General features: G+C 34.9%; 1 protein-coding gene across 1 annotated transcript in view; it reads left to right on the plus strand.

Annotated features, from left to right (window-relative positions):
• Positions 1 to 12,359: 12,359 nt before the first annotated feature.
• LOC128659543 (chloride channel protein C-like) overlaps positions 12,360 to 15,809 on the plus strand; it is a 299,086-nt gene continuing 295,636 nt past the window's right edge. Inside the window, exon 1 of the mRNA XM_053713137.1 lies at positions 12,360 to 12,416. Coding sequence (XP_053569112.1) covers positions 12,407 to 12,416 — 10 coding nt within the window. The 5' untranslated portion in view covers positions 12,360 to 12,406. The remainder of the gene's footprint in view (positions 12,417 to 15,809) is intronic.

Below are 15,809 nucleotides of genomic sequence, written 5' to 3' on the forward strand. Positions count from 1 at the left end.
CCGTAATAGATTGTAATATCACACAGAGTTATATTTTCTAGGGGTAATTGTACTCTCCCTTCAGATGTGGTTAAGACAAATTTAAAAGCTTACTTTCTTTAAGTCCTGGAGGAGCTTCTGGAGCTTGTGTCCGCCGGCTATTTCTCAGCCGAGTCAGTGCGCCGCATGGATCTTGGCGTCTGACGTCACCGGTAAATCTTCCGGTTGTCAAAAAAGGAAGAAGAGACTCTCAACTTAAGTGTATATTTTATCCAAATAGGATTTGGGAAATAAATTCTTTGTGAGTCAGATGAAATTACACCCTGCACCTAGTGCCAATGCACGCAGGGATATTTAGACTCCGGTATTGATAATTCAGGACGTAATAGAATAACCCGGGTTACCTCAAATGTTCGTTAAAAGTTGATTTGAGATTCAGATGTCCTTATCTGTAGTAGGCACAGTCACTTAGATCGACGCGTTTCACTCACCAGGGAGCTTTATCAAGATGCAGGTGACTGGCAAAGGTGTTCTTAAATAGGCTGTGGATAATTCTGATTGGTCCTTTTCAGATACTTTTTTGTAAAGGTAGAATTGCAGGTTTTTTCTCATACAGGTATCGTATTCCTTGTCCATGTTCAAAGGCTTAAGGTGGAAGTGTTTAAATTCCAAAGAAGACTTTTTAACTTTTTTAACTCTGTGGGTCTTTTTCTGATGTTTGATTCATTTTTCTTATTTAGTTTCCTATTATTCTAAATATCAAATGATATTTTGCAGGCCAGCAAATACTAGTTATTGTTCTCACTATATGTTCTATATCATATATTTACTTACATTATATATTATAAAAAACAGATTTTAATCCATTGTAATTAACATTGTCCCTCCTGTAAGGATGTAACGGCTGTTTATAAACATGTTTTACTTGTAATATTTACATCTGCTTTGCAAAAGGTATAGTTACATATTCTCAGATTGCTATTGTTATAAGTTAGGGTTTGTGTACTGAATTGGAGTTGATTTGACACATTTTATGTCAAAGATCCAGATCCAGATCCAGATCCATGCGGCGCACTGACTCGGCTGAGAAATAGCCGGCGGACACAAGCTCCAGAAGCTCCTCCAGGACTTAAAGGAAGTAAGCTTTTAAATTTGTCTTAACCACATCTGAAGGGAGAGTACAATTACCCCTAGAAAATATAACTCTGTGTGATATTACAATCTATTACGGAACTTACATAGAGACTTTTGAGACTACCTCTGTGTGATATTACTATCTATTACGGAACTTACATAGAGACTTTTGTATGATCCACATATAAAATTTAAGGCGATACAAAAATAACTAAGTCTGGATAAAAGAATCTATCACACCAAAAGCTATTACGAGAGTTAACTACTGTGCCTATATGATATATAGTTTTTTTATTATTCGCTGTTCATCACATAGATTGTTTTATAGAAGTCTTTTAGATTTTTATGATTTTTATGACTCTAGAGAAACTTTAGGCTGTGCAATTGGGGAGACGTCCCCTATATAATTGTTATATGTAATATTTTTAATCAAAAATAAATTTGTAAGATTCTTAACATCTGTGTGCATTTACTATATAAGGGTTATCTGTTAGGTCCTCTGGACCAATAAATATATATTCTCAATATTGCTATTGGTACTACATTTTCTACCTAGTCTCCAAGTATTGTATTATCCTAAATATAGGATATTTCCAAACATAATAAATTCCAAACACTGTTTATGACACATTTTTTTCACATTATTTTATTAGCAACAATTTTAGTTACTTTTCACATCACCTCGTTAGCAACAATTTCAGTTACTTTTCTATATCACTTACACAAAGTTTAAATTCACTCTTAAAGAAACACCTTTATTAACAATTGGTTTATTTCATTAAAAAATGAAGTTTTATTAATTAATTTCCATTCACTATTATAATATATATATCGGAAATTAAGGTATAAAAATATACTTTGTTCTGATACCTTTAGCTTTTTTAGCGCACTTACCCCACTCCCCCCTTTTTTTCACTAAGTTACAATTAAACCTAACACTACACTATCAATAAATTAATTAACTAAACTATCTACAATTATCTACAATTAAATCAACTAAACTAAATTACAAAAACAAACAAACAAACAGTAAATTACAAAAAATAAAAAAAGATTACAAGAATTTTAAACTACTTACACCTACTCTAAGCCCCCTAAAAAAATAACAAAGCCCCCCAAAATAAAAAATGCCCTACCCTATTCTAAAATAAAAAGTTAACAGCTCTTTTACCTTACCAGCCCTTAAAAGGGCCTTTTGCGGGGCATGCCCCAAAGAAAACAGCTCTTTTGCATTTAAAAAAATACATACAATACCCCCCCAACATTACAACCCACCACCCACATACCCCTAATCTAACCCAAACACCCCTTAAAAAACCTAACACTAAGCCCCTGAAGATCTTCCTACCTTATCTTCACCACGCCGGGTATCACCGATCCGTCCAGAAGTGGGTCCGAAGTCTTCATCCTATCCGGCAAGAAGAGGTCCAGAAGAGGGTCCAAAGTCTTCATCCTATCCGGAATGAAGAGGACATCCGGACCGGTAGACATGTTCATCCAGGCGGCGTCTTCTATCTTCATCCATCCGGCGCGGAGCGGGACCATCTTGAAGCAGCCGACGCGGATCCATCCTCTTCTTCCGGCGACTCCAGACGAATGAAGGTTCCTTTAAGTGATGTCATCCAAGATGGCGTCCCTCGAATTCTGATTGGCTGATAGGATTCTATCAGCCAATCGGAATTAAGGTAGGAAAAATCTGATTGGCTGATTGAATCAGCCAATCAGATTCAAGTTCTATTCCGATTGGCTGATTGGATCAGCCAATCAGATTGAGCTCTCATTCTATTGGCTGTTCCGATCCAAACAGCCAATCGGATTGAACTTGAATCTGAACTGAATTCGAGGGACGCCATCTTGGATGACATCACTTAAAGGAACCTTCATTCGTCGGGAGTCGCCGGAAGAAGAGGATGGATCCGCATCGGCTGCTTCAAGATGGTCCCGCTCCGCGCCGGATGGATGAAGATAGAAGACGCCGTCTGGATGAACATGTCTACCGGTCCGGATGTCCTCTTCTTGCCGGATAGGATGAAGACTATGGACCCTCTTCTGGACCTCTTCTTGCCGGATAGGATGAAGACTTCGGACCCTCTTCTGGACGGATCGGTGATACCCGGCGTGGTGAAGATAAGGTAGGGAGATCTTCAGGGGCTTAGTGTTAGGTTTTTTAAGGGGTGTTTGGGTTAGATTAGGGGTATGTGGGTGGTGAGTTGTAATGTTGGGGGGGGTATTGTATGTTTTTTTTAATTGCAAAAGAGCTGTTTTCTTTGGGGCATGCCCCGCAAAATGCCCTTTTAAGGGCTGGTAAGGTAAAAGAGCTGTTAACTTTTTATTTTAGAATAGGGTAGGGCATTTTTTTATTTTGGGGGACTTTTTTATTTTTTTAGGGGGCTTAGAGTAGGTGTAATTAGTTTTAAATTCTTGTAATCTTTTTTTATTTTTTGTAATTTAGTGTTTGTTTTTTTTGTAATTTAGTTTAGTTGATTTAATTGTAGATAATTGTAGATAGTTTAGTTAATTAATTTATTGATAGTGTAGTGTTAGGTTTAATTGTAACTTAGGTTAGGATTTATTTTGCAGGTAATTTTGTAATTATTTTAACTAGGTAGCTATTAAATAAATATTAACTATTTAATAGCTATAGTACCGAGTTAAAATAAATACAAAGTTGCCTGTAAAATAAAAATAAATCCTAAAATAGCTACAATATAATTATTCGTTATATTGTAGCTATATTAGGGTTTATTTTACAGGTAAGTATTTAGCTTTAAATAGAATTAATTTATTTAATAAGAGTTAATTTATTTAGTTTTTTTATTTAGATTTAAATTATATTTAATTTAGGGGGGGTGTTAGTGTTAGGGTTAGACTTAGCTTTAGGGGTTAATACATTTATTAGAGTAGCGACGAGGTCCGGTCGGCAGATTAGGGGTTAAAGGGATACTAACCCCAATTTTTTTCTTTCATGATTCAGATAGAGCATGCAATTTTAAGAAACTTTCTAATTTATTCCTATTATCAATTTTTATTTGTTCTCTTGCTATCTTGGTTTGAAAAAGCAGTAATGAAAGGTTAGGAGCTGGCCCATTTTTAGTTCAGCACCTGGGTAGCACTTGCTAATTGGTTTGCTACATTTAGCCACAAATCAGCAAGTGCTACCCAGGTGCTCAACAAAAAATGGGCTGGCACTAAAGCTTATAGTACTGCTTTTTCAAATCAAGATAGCATGAGAACAAAGAAAAATTGATAATAGGAGTAAATTAGAAAGTTGCTTAAAATCTCATGCTCTATCTGAATCATGAAAGAAATTTTTTTTTGGTTTAGTATCCCTTTAATAAGTGTAGGTAAGGTAGCGGCGATGTTGGGGGGGCAGATTAGGGGTTAATAAATATTATGTAGGTGTCGGCGATGTTAGGGGCAGCAGATTAGGGGTACATATGGATAATGTAGGTTGCAGCGATGTACGGTCGGCAGATTAGGGGTTAAAAATTTTTATTAGAGTGGCGGCGATGTGGGGGGACCTCGGTTTAGGGGTACATAGGTAGTTTATGGGTGTTAGTGTACTTTAAAACACAGTAGTTAAGAGCTTTATGAACCGGCATTAGCCCATAAAGCTCTTAACTCCTGACTTTTTTTTGCGGCTGGAGTCTTGTCGTTAGAGTTCTAACACTCACTTCAGCCAAGACTCTAAATACCAGTGTTAGGCAGATCCCATTGAAAAGATAGGATACGCAATTAACGTAAGGGAATCTGCGGTATGAATAAGTCGCAGCTGGAAAGTGAGCGTTAGACCCTTTCCTGACTGACTCTAAATACCAGCGGGCGGCCAAAACCAGCGTTAGGACCCCTTAACGCTGGTTTTGACGGCTAACGCAGAACTCTAAATCTAGGCGATAGTCTTTAGTCTTGTATATTTTGTTTGTATGGGCCTGCGTGCTTCTGTTAGTTACTGTGTGTTTACCAGTCTGTATACAATTAAAGCACAAATTCTGGCTATATTGCATATATCATTGGGATTCCCTAATTACGTCAAGCAGCTACATTTCTAAAGGATAGGACTGGTAGAGAAAAGGAAGTGAAAAGTCATTAATGCAACATTTTTTACATGTCAACTCTAATTGTAATTAGCCATTGATTCAATCACTGAAGATCTGTGTGATACATACCAAATGTGCTTTATGCTGCATTGTTAATAAGTATTTATGAACTAAATAATTTATGCTAAAAATACATTAAACACTAAATACATTGTCATTATATGCACCTCCCTCTAATTATGGGTGCCGCCATTTTGGAACCTAGATTTCACTACAGGTATCAGAAAGAGAGTTGTTGCACATGTGCAAACATATCAGCACTGGAATGCAGTTAACACTAGAAATGAACATTCACCCATAACTAGAAGGCATTGCAGAATATCCTCAATATCCTCCTGCTGCTACCCTTTTAGGACAAAATGCCCATTTTTCCTAAATAAAATCAGGGACTGCTCACCCATAACCTGCCTGACTTCACCCCTCTGGTCGTAGTTCTGCCCAATAAACACCCGTTGGTCCCTCTAAGTTCCCCTCACCTCTTGGTATCAAAAAGTCTCCAGGAAATGTTTGGGAAATATTATGCATCTAAACAAGCTGCAGCTTCTTTTCTAAGTCTAACAATCTGCTTTATTCAATATAATTTTTTCTAACCTCTAATATTATTTATGACCTAAGTGGTAGAGAGCAAATGACCATTCACTGAACAGATTAAGGGATATTGCAGTGTTTTCAAGTATCAAACTAATACCAATCCACTGACAATAACCCATTTATCCAACACTTTTCTAATTTATTCAGCCCCTATACACTTTGGAAGTGGAAATCAAACAGTGCTACTCCAATCCATCAAAAATAAAACACACACACATTCAGCCTTTTGTTAAAAGATTAATGGACTTTTCAAAATCTACACATTGAACTTGTTCTAAAGCCTTTTTATTTCTCTGTCACTATCAGAATTACTTGGCTGTTTGCATTGCTTTTTCAATGTTAAAGGGACATTCAACACCCGCTATAACATAATTTCATGTTGTGTAAACATAATCCAAAATCCGCGTGCACCACATCCCTGCCTTGTTTCTATATATAACGTCCAAGTAATCCTCATCGTTATAGCTTACCGTAATAACTAAATATGGCCGCCTAACTCCTCCCATTCATGCTTCTTCCCCATCACTCATCCCCTTCAGGCACGTTCAGATGACGCTCTTCCTACGTCATCGCGCATGCGCATTTATTACAAACCGAGCGCAATCGTAATTACAAGAGCTGTAGGAGTCTTCTATTGCGGTCCGTGAACGCGCTTTCATTTTCAGTGCGAGGAATGGATCATGATTGGCTGATCCTTTGAAAAAGAAGGTCCCTACGTAACGGTGGGGGGAGTTAGGCAGCCATATTAACACAAGAAACTAGAAGGTATCGTACAAGATTAAGAGGTTAAGGAAGCAAGTAAGAGAAAGGGGGTACGTTGCAGGCGGATATTCGTTTTTAATTTTTTTATATAGGATTATGTTATGTCGAGTGTTGAGTGTCCCTTTAAGTTCTTGTACATACTCACATATTAATAAACTACATTGTTTATTTGTTTAATAAAAAGTAACAAATAGTTAAAATCACACTTTTAAACTTCTACACCATTTAAATGTGATCATTTAAATATTAATTTGTGATTGCAATGAATTGTTTGGAGTTTTAAGCATTTTAATAATTTTTTTTTTTTTTTTAATTTTTATTGAGGTCAAGGTTTTGTCATACATATAAAGTGTTACAAAAGCATTTTAATTATTAAAATACTCAAAATAATAAGAGATTTTTAATTATCTGTCATGTCTTACTTGTGTTTTGGTTGTATATCTTTTACTTATGTAAACATCATTGTGAGAACCCTCTAGAAAAATCATGATTTCCTTGTGTTATATAGATTGAATGTGTTCTACCTACCAGGAGCAAATAATAATAATACTAAAAAAATAATGGTACTCTGGAAATACTGTAACATAACTAGGGTATTGTTTTGATATACTTCAGGAAAGTTCTTCTCTGTGAAGAGCACAATTGGGCTAAGAAGAGAGGCTACTCCCAGGTGGTTATCCGTTAGAGAAGAAACCACTGAACAGTTGATCATTCCTGGTTGAGAGCTTCTCTTTATTGTATATGTGTATTGTTTTTAAATTCCTTTGGTGGTTTCACTGGAATAATTTAAAAAAAATACGAGCTGTCTTTGTACATTTCTCAATGATTTCTCTAAAAGATTGTCATCCAGTTCCAGATCTGCAAAAAACATGAGGTCACTTCTCTGAAATAAAATTAATGTTTAGAGGGCAACCCATCCCCCAGCAGCTGGGTCACATCATCAATGAGGACAGGACCACCAGGCTCAGCTACACAAATGTCCTTATGCTTCTGCTATCATTCCTTCTATACTCTACTACTTTTCCAGCCACAGCCTTTTTGCCAGTGCTCAATTTTACGTCACTTGACCATGCAATGCCAATTCTAGGACACCTACGCTACTGACATAGCCGGAATTGTATGGAGATTAAAGCTAACAAATTAGGGATATAACCCCCCCCCAAAATAATTTATAATTCAGATATAATATACAAATTTACACAACTTTCAAATTTGCTTAATTCTCTTGGTATCCTTTTATATATAAAAAAAAAGTAATACTGGTATCTAGCTGAACACATCAGTTGATCCAATGACAAGAACCATGTATGTGTGCAGCCACCAATCACCAACTATCTCCTAGTAGTACATTACTGCTCCTGAACCTACTTAGGTATGCTTTTTTGACAAATGGGTACCAAGAAAATGAAGCACATTCAAACTCAATTGGATTGTTTTTTTAATTGCATGCTATATCTGAATCAAGAAAGAAAGGTTATGCGGTTTTATGTCCCTTCAATCCGGTGTTTTGCAGTGAAAAGATCTAATGATACATTAACACTAAGGCTCACAGTGCATGGTTGTCTAAAATTGGCATTGCATGGTCCTGAAATGAATAATGAAAGAAATATTTTGGGTTTTATTTACCTTTAAAGGGACACTAAACCCTAAAAAATGATAGCCATAAGGATGTATGTACTCAAAGCAAAGGTTAGCCTAAGAATATTATATATGCAGATGTGTTTACAGGTACAGTATGTGTAATTATTTTAGTTGGATAAATATTTAAGATATAAGAGTTATGTTCTAGTTTCATTATAGTAATGAGGCCCAAGGTTGTTTAACTAAGTTAGGTTAAAAAAAACCCTGTGCTTACCTGAGGCTAATTATGGACTATTGTAAATAAGCTGGAAAGTAACAGGGTTTAGTGTCCCTTAAAAATGACAGTAAAACACATTGTGATTACACACTTTTTCTGCAGTTTTATAATAAATTAAGCTAGTTTGGTGAGTTTGAAAACATTTTTGAATGCATTATCACATTGTTTTCAGGAAGTATATGTTAATAGCCAAACTCCACCCACCACTTGCCTTATTTGGAGGAGCCAATAAGGGCTGTCCACTGTCATTTTGTTAACAAAATCTTCATTGTTTTGTAGCTTATTGACAAATAGTCTCTGCTGAATCCAATATGGACAGATTTGTGCCAGGGTTAGTCATGTGTGGTCTGCCATATGCTCCTACAGTTGTCAAGATTGGAACATTCTTAATTTCTAGACTTAAATAAAAATAAAGGGGGTTAAAATAAATAAAAAAGTATATGAAAACGTTGTTTTCTTTCATATAGGTGACGAGAGTCCACGATTTGTTACACATGGGATATACATTCCCACCAGGAGGGGGCAAAGTTTCCCAAACCTCAAAGCCTATAAATACCCCACCCACCTCACTCATATCTCAGTTTAAACTTTGCCTCCTTTGGAGGTGGTTAAAGTATGATGTGCTTAAGATAGGTTCTTCAATGTATATTGAAGTCCGGTTTTCCCCTCAGAGTTACAGTGATTGTCAGAGGGATGTTTGGGGAGTTTAGCCTTTAGACACCATGTTGTAAAACTCTAGTCTTTCTAAGGCCCTCTGTAAATTCTGTCACAGTAAGCCTTTTTTATGAGTCCCTTTACAGATCTACATACTCCTATCTTCTACCTCTGCTGATAGGCTTTTCAGTACTGGTTGACTATCTGCTTATAGTGGACATGTGTCTACAAAAATACAGGTAATTATATACTTTTTCTTTTAGACACAGCTTTTAATTTGGGCACTTGTTAAAGTATAGGCTTATATTTAATTATATAGGCAGCCCACGGACAAGCGTTCGGATGTTTCCGTCTGGAATCACTCAGGGTTCTGACACAAAGACACAAGACAGGGGGAGGGATGGCAGCAAAAATAGCTAACAGTAAGGTACCTCCTTCCTCTACATCAAACAGACTTTCTACATTCAACAGAGACTGGCTGCCAAAATTTCTGGGGAGAAGGCTCTAAAACCTTCCCCCCAAAATCCAGACAACTAATCAGTTATTTTCTCAGCCCAGATTCTGAAAACAAGCCATACTATACTAAAAACGCAGCTCCACTCACAGTTGGTTGTTTAATTTTCATTCACTTGATTAGATGTGACAATTTCTGATGTAATGGTCTTATCTGTTTTATATAATTACCTGCAGGTGCAAAAGACACTTGTAAACCAATATATTGGTATTATGCAGGTGCAACAGACACATATAAAATCAATATATTGGTATTATGCAAGTGCAAAAGACACATGTAAAATCAATATATTGGTATTATTCAGGTGCAACAGACACATATAAAATCAATATATTGGTATTATGCAGGTGCAACAGACACATATAAAATCAATATATTGGTATTATGCAGGTGCAACAGACACATATAAAATCAATATATTGGTATTATGCAGGTGCAACAGACACATATAAAATCAATATATTGGTATTATGCAGGTGCAACAGACACATATAAAATCAATATATTGGTATTATGCAGGTGCAACAGACACATATAAAATCAATATATTGGTATTATGCAGGTGCAACAGACACATATAAAATCAATATATTGGTATTATGCAGGTGCAACAGACACATATAAAATCAATATATTGGTATTATGCAGGTGCAACAGACACATATAAAATCAATATATTGGTATTATGCAGGTGCAACAGACACATAGAATCAATATATTGGTATTATGCAGGTGCAACAGACACATATAAAATCAATATATTGGTATTATGCAAGTGCAACAGATACATATAAAATCAATATATTGGTATTATGCAGGTGCAACAGACACATATAAAATCAATATATTGGTATTATGCAGGTGCAACAGACACATATAAAATCAATATATTGGTATTATGCAGGTGCAACAGACACATATAAAATCAATATATTGGTATTATGCAGGTGCAACAGACACATATAAAATCAATATATTGGTATTATGCAGGTGCAACAGACACATATAAAATCAATATATTGGTATTATGCAGGTGCAACAGACACATATAAAATCAATATATTGGTATTATGCAGGTGCAACAGACACATAAAATCAATATATTGGTATTATGCAGGTGCAACAGACACATATAAAATCAATATATTGGTATTATGCAGGTGCAACAGACACATATAAAATCAATATATTGGTATTATGCAGGTGCAACAGACACATAAAATCAATATATTGGTATTATGCAGGTGCAACAGACACATATAAAATTAATATATTGGTATTATGCAAGTGCAACAGATACATAAAAAATCAATAAATTGTTATTATGCGTACAGCAGTATGTTTATTGTCTATTTCCCAGCATGACACATGACTTTTCTAACTTATCCAGCACTTCCACTAATCACCAACATATTCCTGCAACCTTACATAGCCATCTTTGAATATAAAAAAAGCTTAAAAAATAAATACATTAAATAAAATTGGGAGCTATGGGTGGTAGGGATATTTATTAGGCCTGTCCTCTGTTAGGGAGACTGGCTGTGTCCTACTGCCATCTGCATATGTTAAAAGCAAAGGGAAGCACTAGTTGTGCTTTTGCATCCCTAATTTACCAGAGGACAGCAAAGTGAATATATATATGAAACACTACTGTAATGAATCTTTATCCAGACAGCTGGTGCCCCCCTTCAGGAAGGAGTCCTGTGTGATTGCAAAGGTCGCACATCATGAAAGCCAGCCAAGATGAGCTTACAATTGTGTAAGTTGACGGAAGGGTTAAGTAAGGATTATGTATTCTATATTTATACATCTTTTGCTGTTGTGTAGTTTTGTGCGGGGTTGGATAGGACTTTAAAGGGACAGTTTTTACTAAAACATTTTTCTTAAAGAGGTACAATGAAAAAAATGCTTCAAGTGAAACTGAAGGATGCAGTTATGCACATTATTATTATAGCTACAATGTCCCTTTAATGTATACATATATTGTAATTATACCCTTGCTGACCTTACAAATGGTAAAAATGTGCCACAATTATTGTTTCTAAACTGGAAAAAAAGACATAAGATCTCCAGAAACCATTTTATTTGTTTATGTGTGGTTCCAGTTGTTTACACCTCCTGCTAACCTTACTAGTATTATGTATCTTGATATTCTTGCTATTCCTGTAGTTTTCACTACACCTTTTGATTATCATTACAAAAGGCTTGCATTTGGATGTGTGTTGACTGCACTTTATTTGGAAATTTGAGCTATTGCTAAATCCTCATTGAATTATTGAATCACTGACTGGTGCTAGTCCTTAGGATCTCCTGACTATGTTATATTGTAAGTTTCTGATATTTTATTTTTTTATTTTTTTCATTTTTATCTATCCATCTATCTATCTATCTATCTATCTATCTATCTATCGGTCTGTCTGTCCATCTAATCTCTATTTCTCTACAGATAGATTTTAAAAAGTCAATATAAAAGTAATAGTGTATTAAAATATAAATATGCCTGAGATTTACATGTGAAGTATAGCTGCAATTTACAGTATGGAAATGGCAGTAAACTTTAATTTTTCATCACATTTATCATTTCAAGACAGCTGTAATTCCCAATGTAATAAACAGCAGAATATAGATTGTCTGGGGAAGCTGAAAGTCTTTAACAATACCCTATTGTTTTTGTTGTCTTGTTATTAGTATAAACATAAGTAAGCATATTCTTTTTTTACTCAAGTAAAGCTGTTGATGCAACAAGTAACTATGTAGAACAAAAGTTCAAACTTTGCTTCTGAGAGTTTCTTCAAGGATTGCTGCAGACCAGTTATCATGTTTTCAGGTATGCTGAATGAATATTTATGGTTAAAATTATACCCTTACTTTTTCCTTGGTGTAACATTAGGAAAATGTCTCTTTGTATTATTTTTTTTTGTATTTTTTTTGTATTTTTTGTGTAGCAATACAGGCTTAGGGCAAAACGTTCACTTATTTATATCAACCTAACTCTAAGGGCAAGATTTATCACGAGGTGAATGGCCCGATCGAGTGCAGGTTTGCTCATTTGAGCCTGCAAATGATATTTATGAAGCAGTTGAAGTTGGCGGATGAAAATTCATTTGAACGGGGTGATTGTGAAGCCCTCATCTCATGCAATTGTTTGCAAGAGGGTAGGGGGCGGCATTGCACAAGCGATCACCCATGCAATGGTAAATATGGTGAATAAATGCTCATCACAATCTGCGATCAAATGCGGATAGGTTCACAACATGTGAATTCTGTCTGTTCACAGATTGATAAACCTTGCCAAAAATGTAAGTATGGAAGTGCATTGTTTATATGTCAGTCAGACCTTCATGAAGATAGTCTAAGTGTGAAATAAACTTTGCTTCAAAATTAAGTTTCCATATCTGCAAAACCTATCTAAGCATATTATCAAACAATGTCAGTGTTGGTTGACTAGACGAAATGATGCTCAAATTCACAGAAATACCCGTTACCTATATGTTGAACACATTTATATTATATTACTGCCTTTTGGTTTTATTTTAATAATTTTGCTTTTTTCAGAACTGAGATACCTCAAGTTTGGATGCAGCTTTATAAGGGAAAGCTGAAACTGCTTACTTTGTCACATTAATTATGACCCTTCTATTCTTTCCTACTTTTATTTCATAGAGCTGAGTCTGTGAACAATATGGGCATTAAAGACTATATTAATGTTGCTACATTGAAAAGATGGTATTTAAAAAAAAATCACAGATGCTCAAGTGCTGAAACCCCTACTTTTTGTGTTTATGATTTTGCAGGCTTGTTTCAGCTTACTATTAGAGCTCAGGGTGCTATCGTCATGTTTATTTTAAAAACCTAGAAAAACGCAAAGGCAAAAATCTTATGTTAATGCAAGAGTTTACATTTTCACTGTAATACAAAAACACTGGGAAATTCCTGATCTCAGTGCTAGAAACTCAAAAACCTAAATCTTGCGTTTGCCCCTTAAAAATATTTAAAGTCTTGGTTTTTAAAGAAAGATCAATTCAACATGTTGCTGCAATGCATTAAAGGGACACTGTACCCACATTTTTTCTTTTGTGATTCAGATAGAGCATGCAATTTTAAGCAACTTTCTAATTTACTTCTGTTATCAATTTTTCTTCGTTCTCTTGATATCTTTATTTGAAAAAGAAGGCATCTAAGCTAAGGAGCCAGCAAATTTGTGGTTCAGAACCATGGACAGCATTTGTTTATTGGTGCTGTCCAATCAGCAAGAACAACCCAGGTTGTTCACCAAAAATTCTTAAATTCTTACTTTTCAAATAAACATACCAAGAGAATGAAGAAAGTTTGATAATAGGAGTACATTAGAAAGTTGCTTAAAATTGCATGCTCTATCTGAATCACAAAAGAAAAAAATTTGGGTACAGTGTCCCTTTAAATACATGGCATACTGCAATACAAATCCATACCTGCAGAGGTTTCAAAAGTAATTGTAAAGTACATTTTTGTACTTGGTTGCTTGATAAGCTGCCGAGCTGCCAGACCTCTGAAGCAGCTTTTATAATTCCTAAGAGGTGACATTACAGCAAGCCAGATGCCAAAATGTTGCTTCCTAACCTTTGCACCAACTCAGACCTTTCCTTGCCAGTTGTACAATAAATAGGGGCCATATGCTGCACTATAGAATTTAAAGGTTATGTTGGAGAAATACAGGCCAATTGGAATCTTAACAAAAAACCTGTGGCAATGTCTTTTAGCCAACTAAAAGACTGATAAAATGAACCGTGGGTTGCACAAATAAGGACAAACAACAATTATGAGGTCACATTATTATTATTATTATCAGGTATTTGTAGAGCACCAACAGCTTCCGCAGCTGAACTGGGGATGTCATAATTAGACTGCACATATGATGCTTCTAGATGTTCTGTCAATTAAAAATATATATAATTTTAATGTAAAATACTGATGTAAATTAAAAAAACAACAACAACAAAAGTATGGTAAACATAAAAAAATGCATTTAACGTTAATTTTTGTTAATGCTTTTTTTTCGGTATTCAAATTAATATGCTGGGTTCCTTTATTGATTGGAATCGTTTTAAAATCAATGAATAAAAATAATCTGAACCTTTTTAGATTTATTAAATTGGGGTGGGGGGTGGATGGCTGGAAAACTGACAGCCCAGGAAAAATATGCAGCCAACAGAGTTTTTCCCATGGGCTCCATCTTCTTCTCTGATAAATAAAAGATTGTTCCAATGATACTTCAGAAAACACATATCCTTTATTTTACCTGCACCCCTTAATCCATGCTCTCCCACACAAATTGTGGATTTAAACTTTTGCTTTGTGAATCCAATATAAAGGTTAGACATACAGTGCAGCTCCTTTAATCACACAAGTAACACTAAAGATTTTTACAAATTTTAAGATGTTATAATGAATATAGTTGTGAGGAAAGCTTGTTTGTATCCTGTTAATACAAAACTTGTTTTAGTGCTTACTTTAAATAATGGTTGCAGCCTTTAGATACGTTTTAAATCCCATGAATTTTATTGGTACGTTTTCAATTTACAATAACCTTAACTTATGGGCCAAAGAAGCAAAAACACTGTAGGTATTTCTGTTTTTATATATAGGAATAAACACACATGCATTGAAGTGGTTTAACGAAGACTAATACAGCAAGCTAACTCATAGTACAATTCTCTGCAGTTATCAGACCAAAATATATTGAAAGGCTTCTGTAAGGGAACATCACATATACATACCTGTTAACCAGGACCTGGACTTAAAGGGACACAATTTTTTTCTTGAATCATGAATGTCTAATTATGACTTTACTGTCCCTTATAATATCCTATATCCTGGAAATCATGAATTATCTTAATAAAAAGCTTTAATTATGTATAATATTTTTATGATTGCATTTTTTATTGTAGTATTATTAATTTACTACCATTATCTCATCCATTACCATTTACATTGACTGGCTAAATTTGAACTTGAATATTTTTTTTTTTTTATGAGTTATATTAAAGTGAAGGTAAAGTTACCTCAGTCTCTTTCCAGTATTCCGTTTATGGAGTCAAATAAATATAGGTTTAATTCATCATTTTTTTCTGATCTGCGTATAAACCAAGTTTTAAGGCAATTTATTAAATATTTTTAGTCAACCCGAAAATATATATTTTTTTGTACCTATTGATCACGTTTTTTAATTCTCCTATTGAAA

This window comes from Bombina bombina, chromosome 5 (assembly GCF_027579735.1).
Source record: "Bombina bombina isolate aBomBom1 chromosome 5, aBomBom1.pri, whole genome shotgun sequence".
Classification (NCBI taxonomy): domain Eukaryota; kingdom Metazoa; phylum Chordata; class Amphibia; order Anura; family Bombinatoridae; genus Bombina; species Bombina bombina.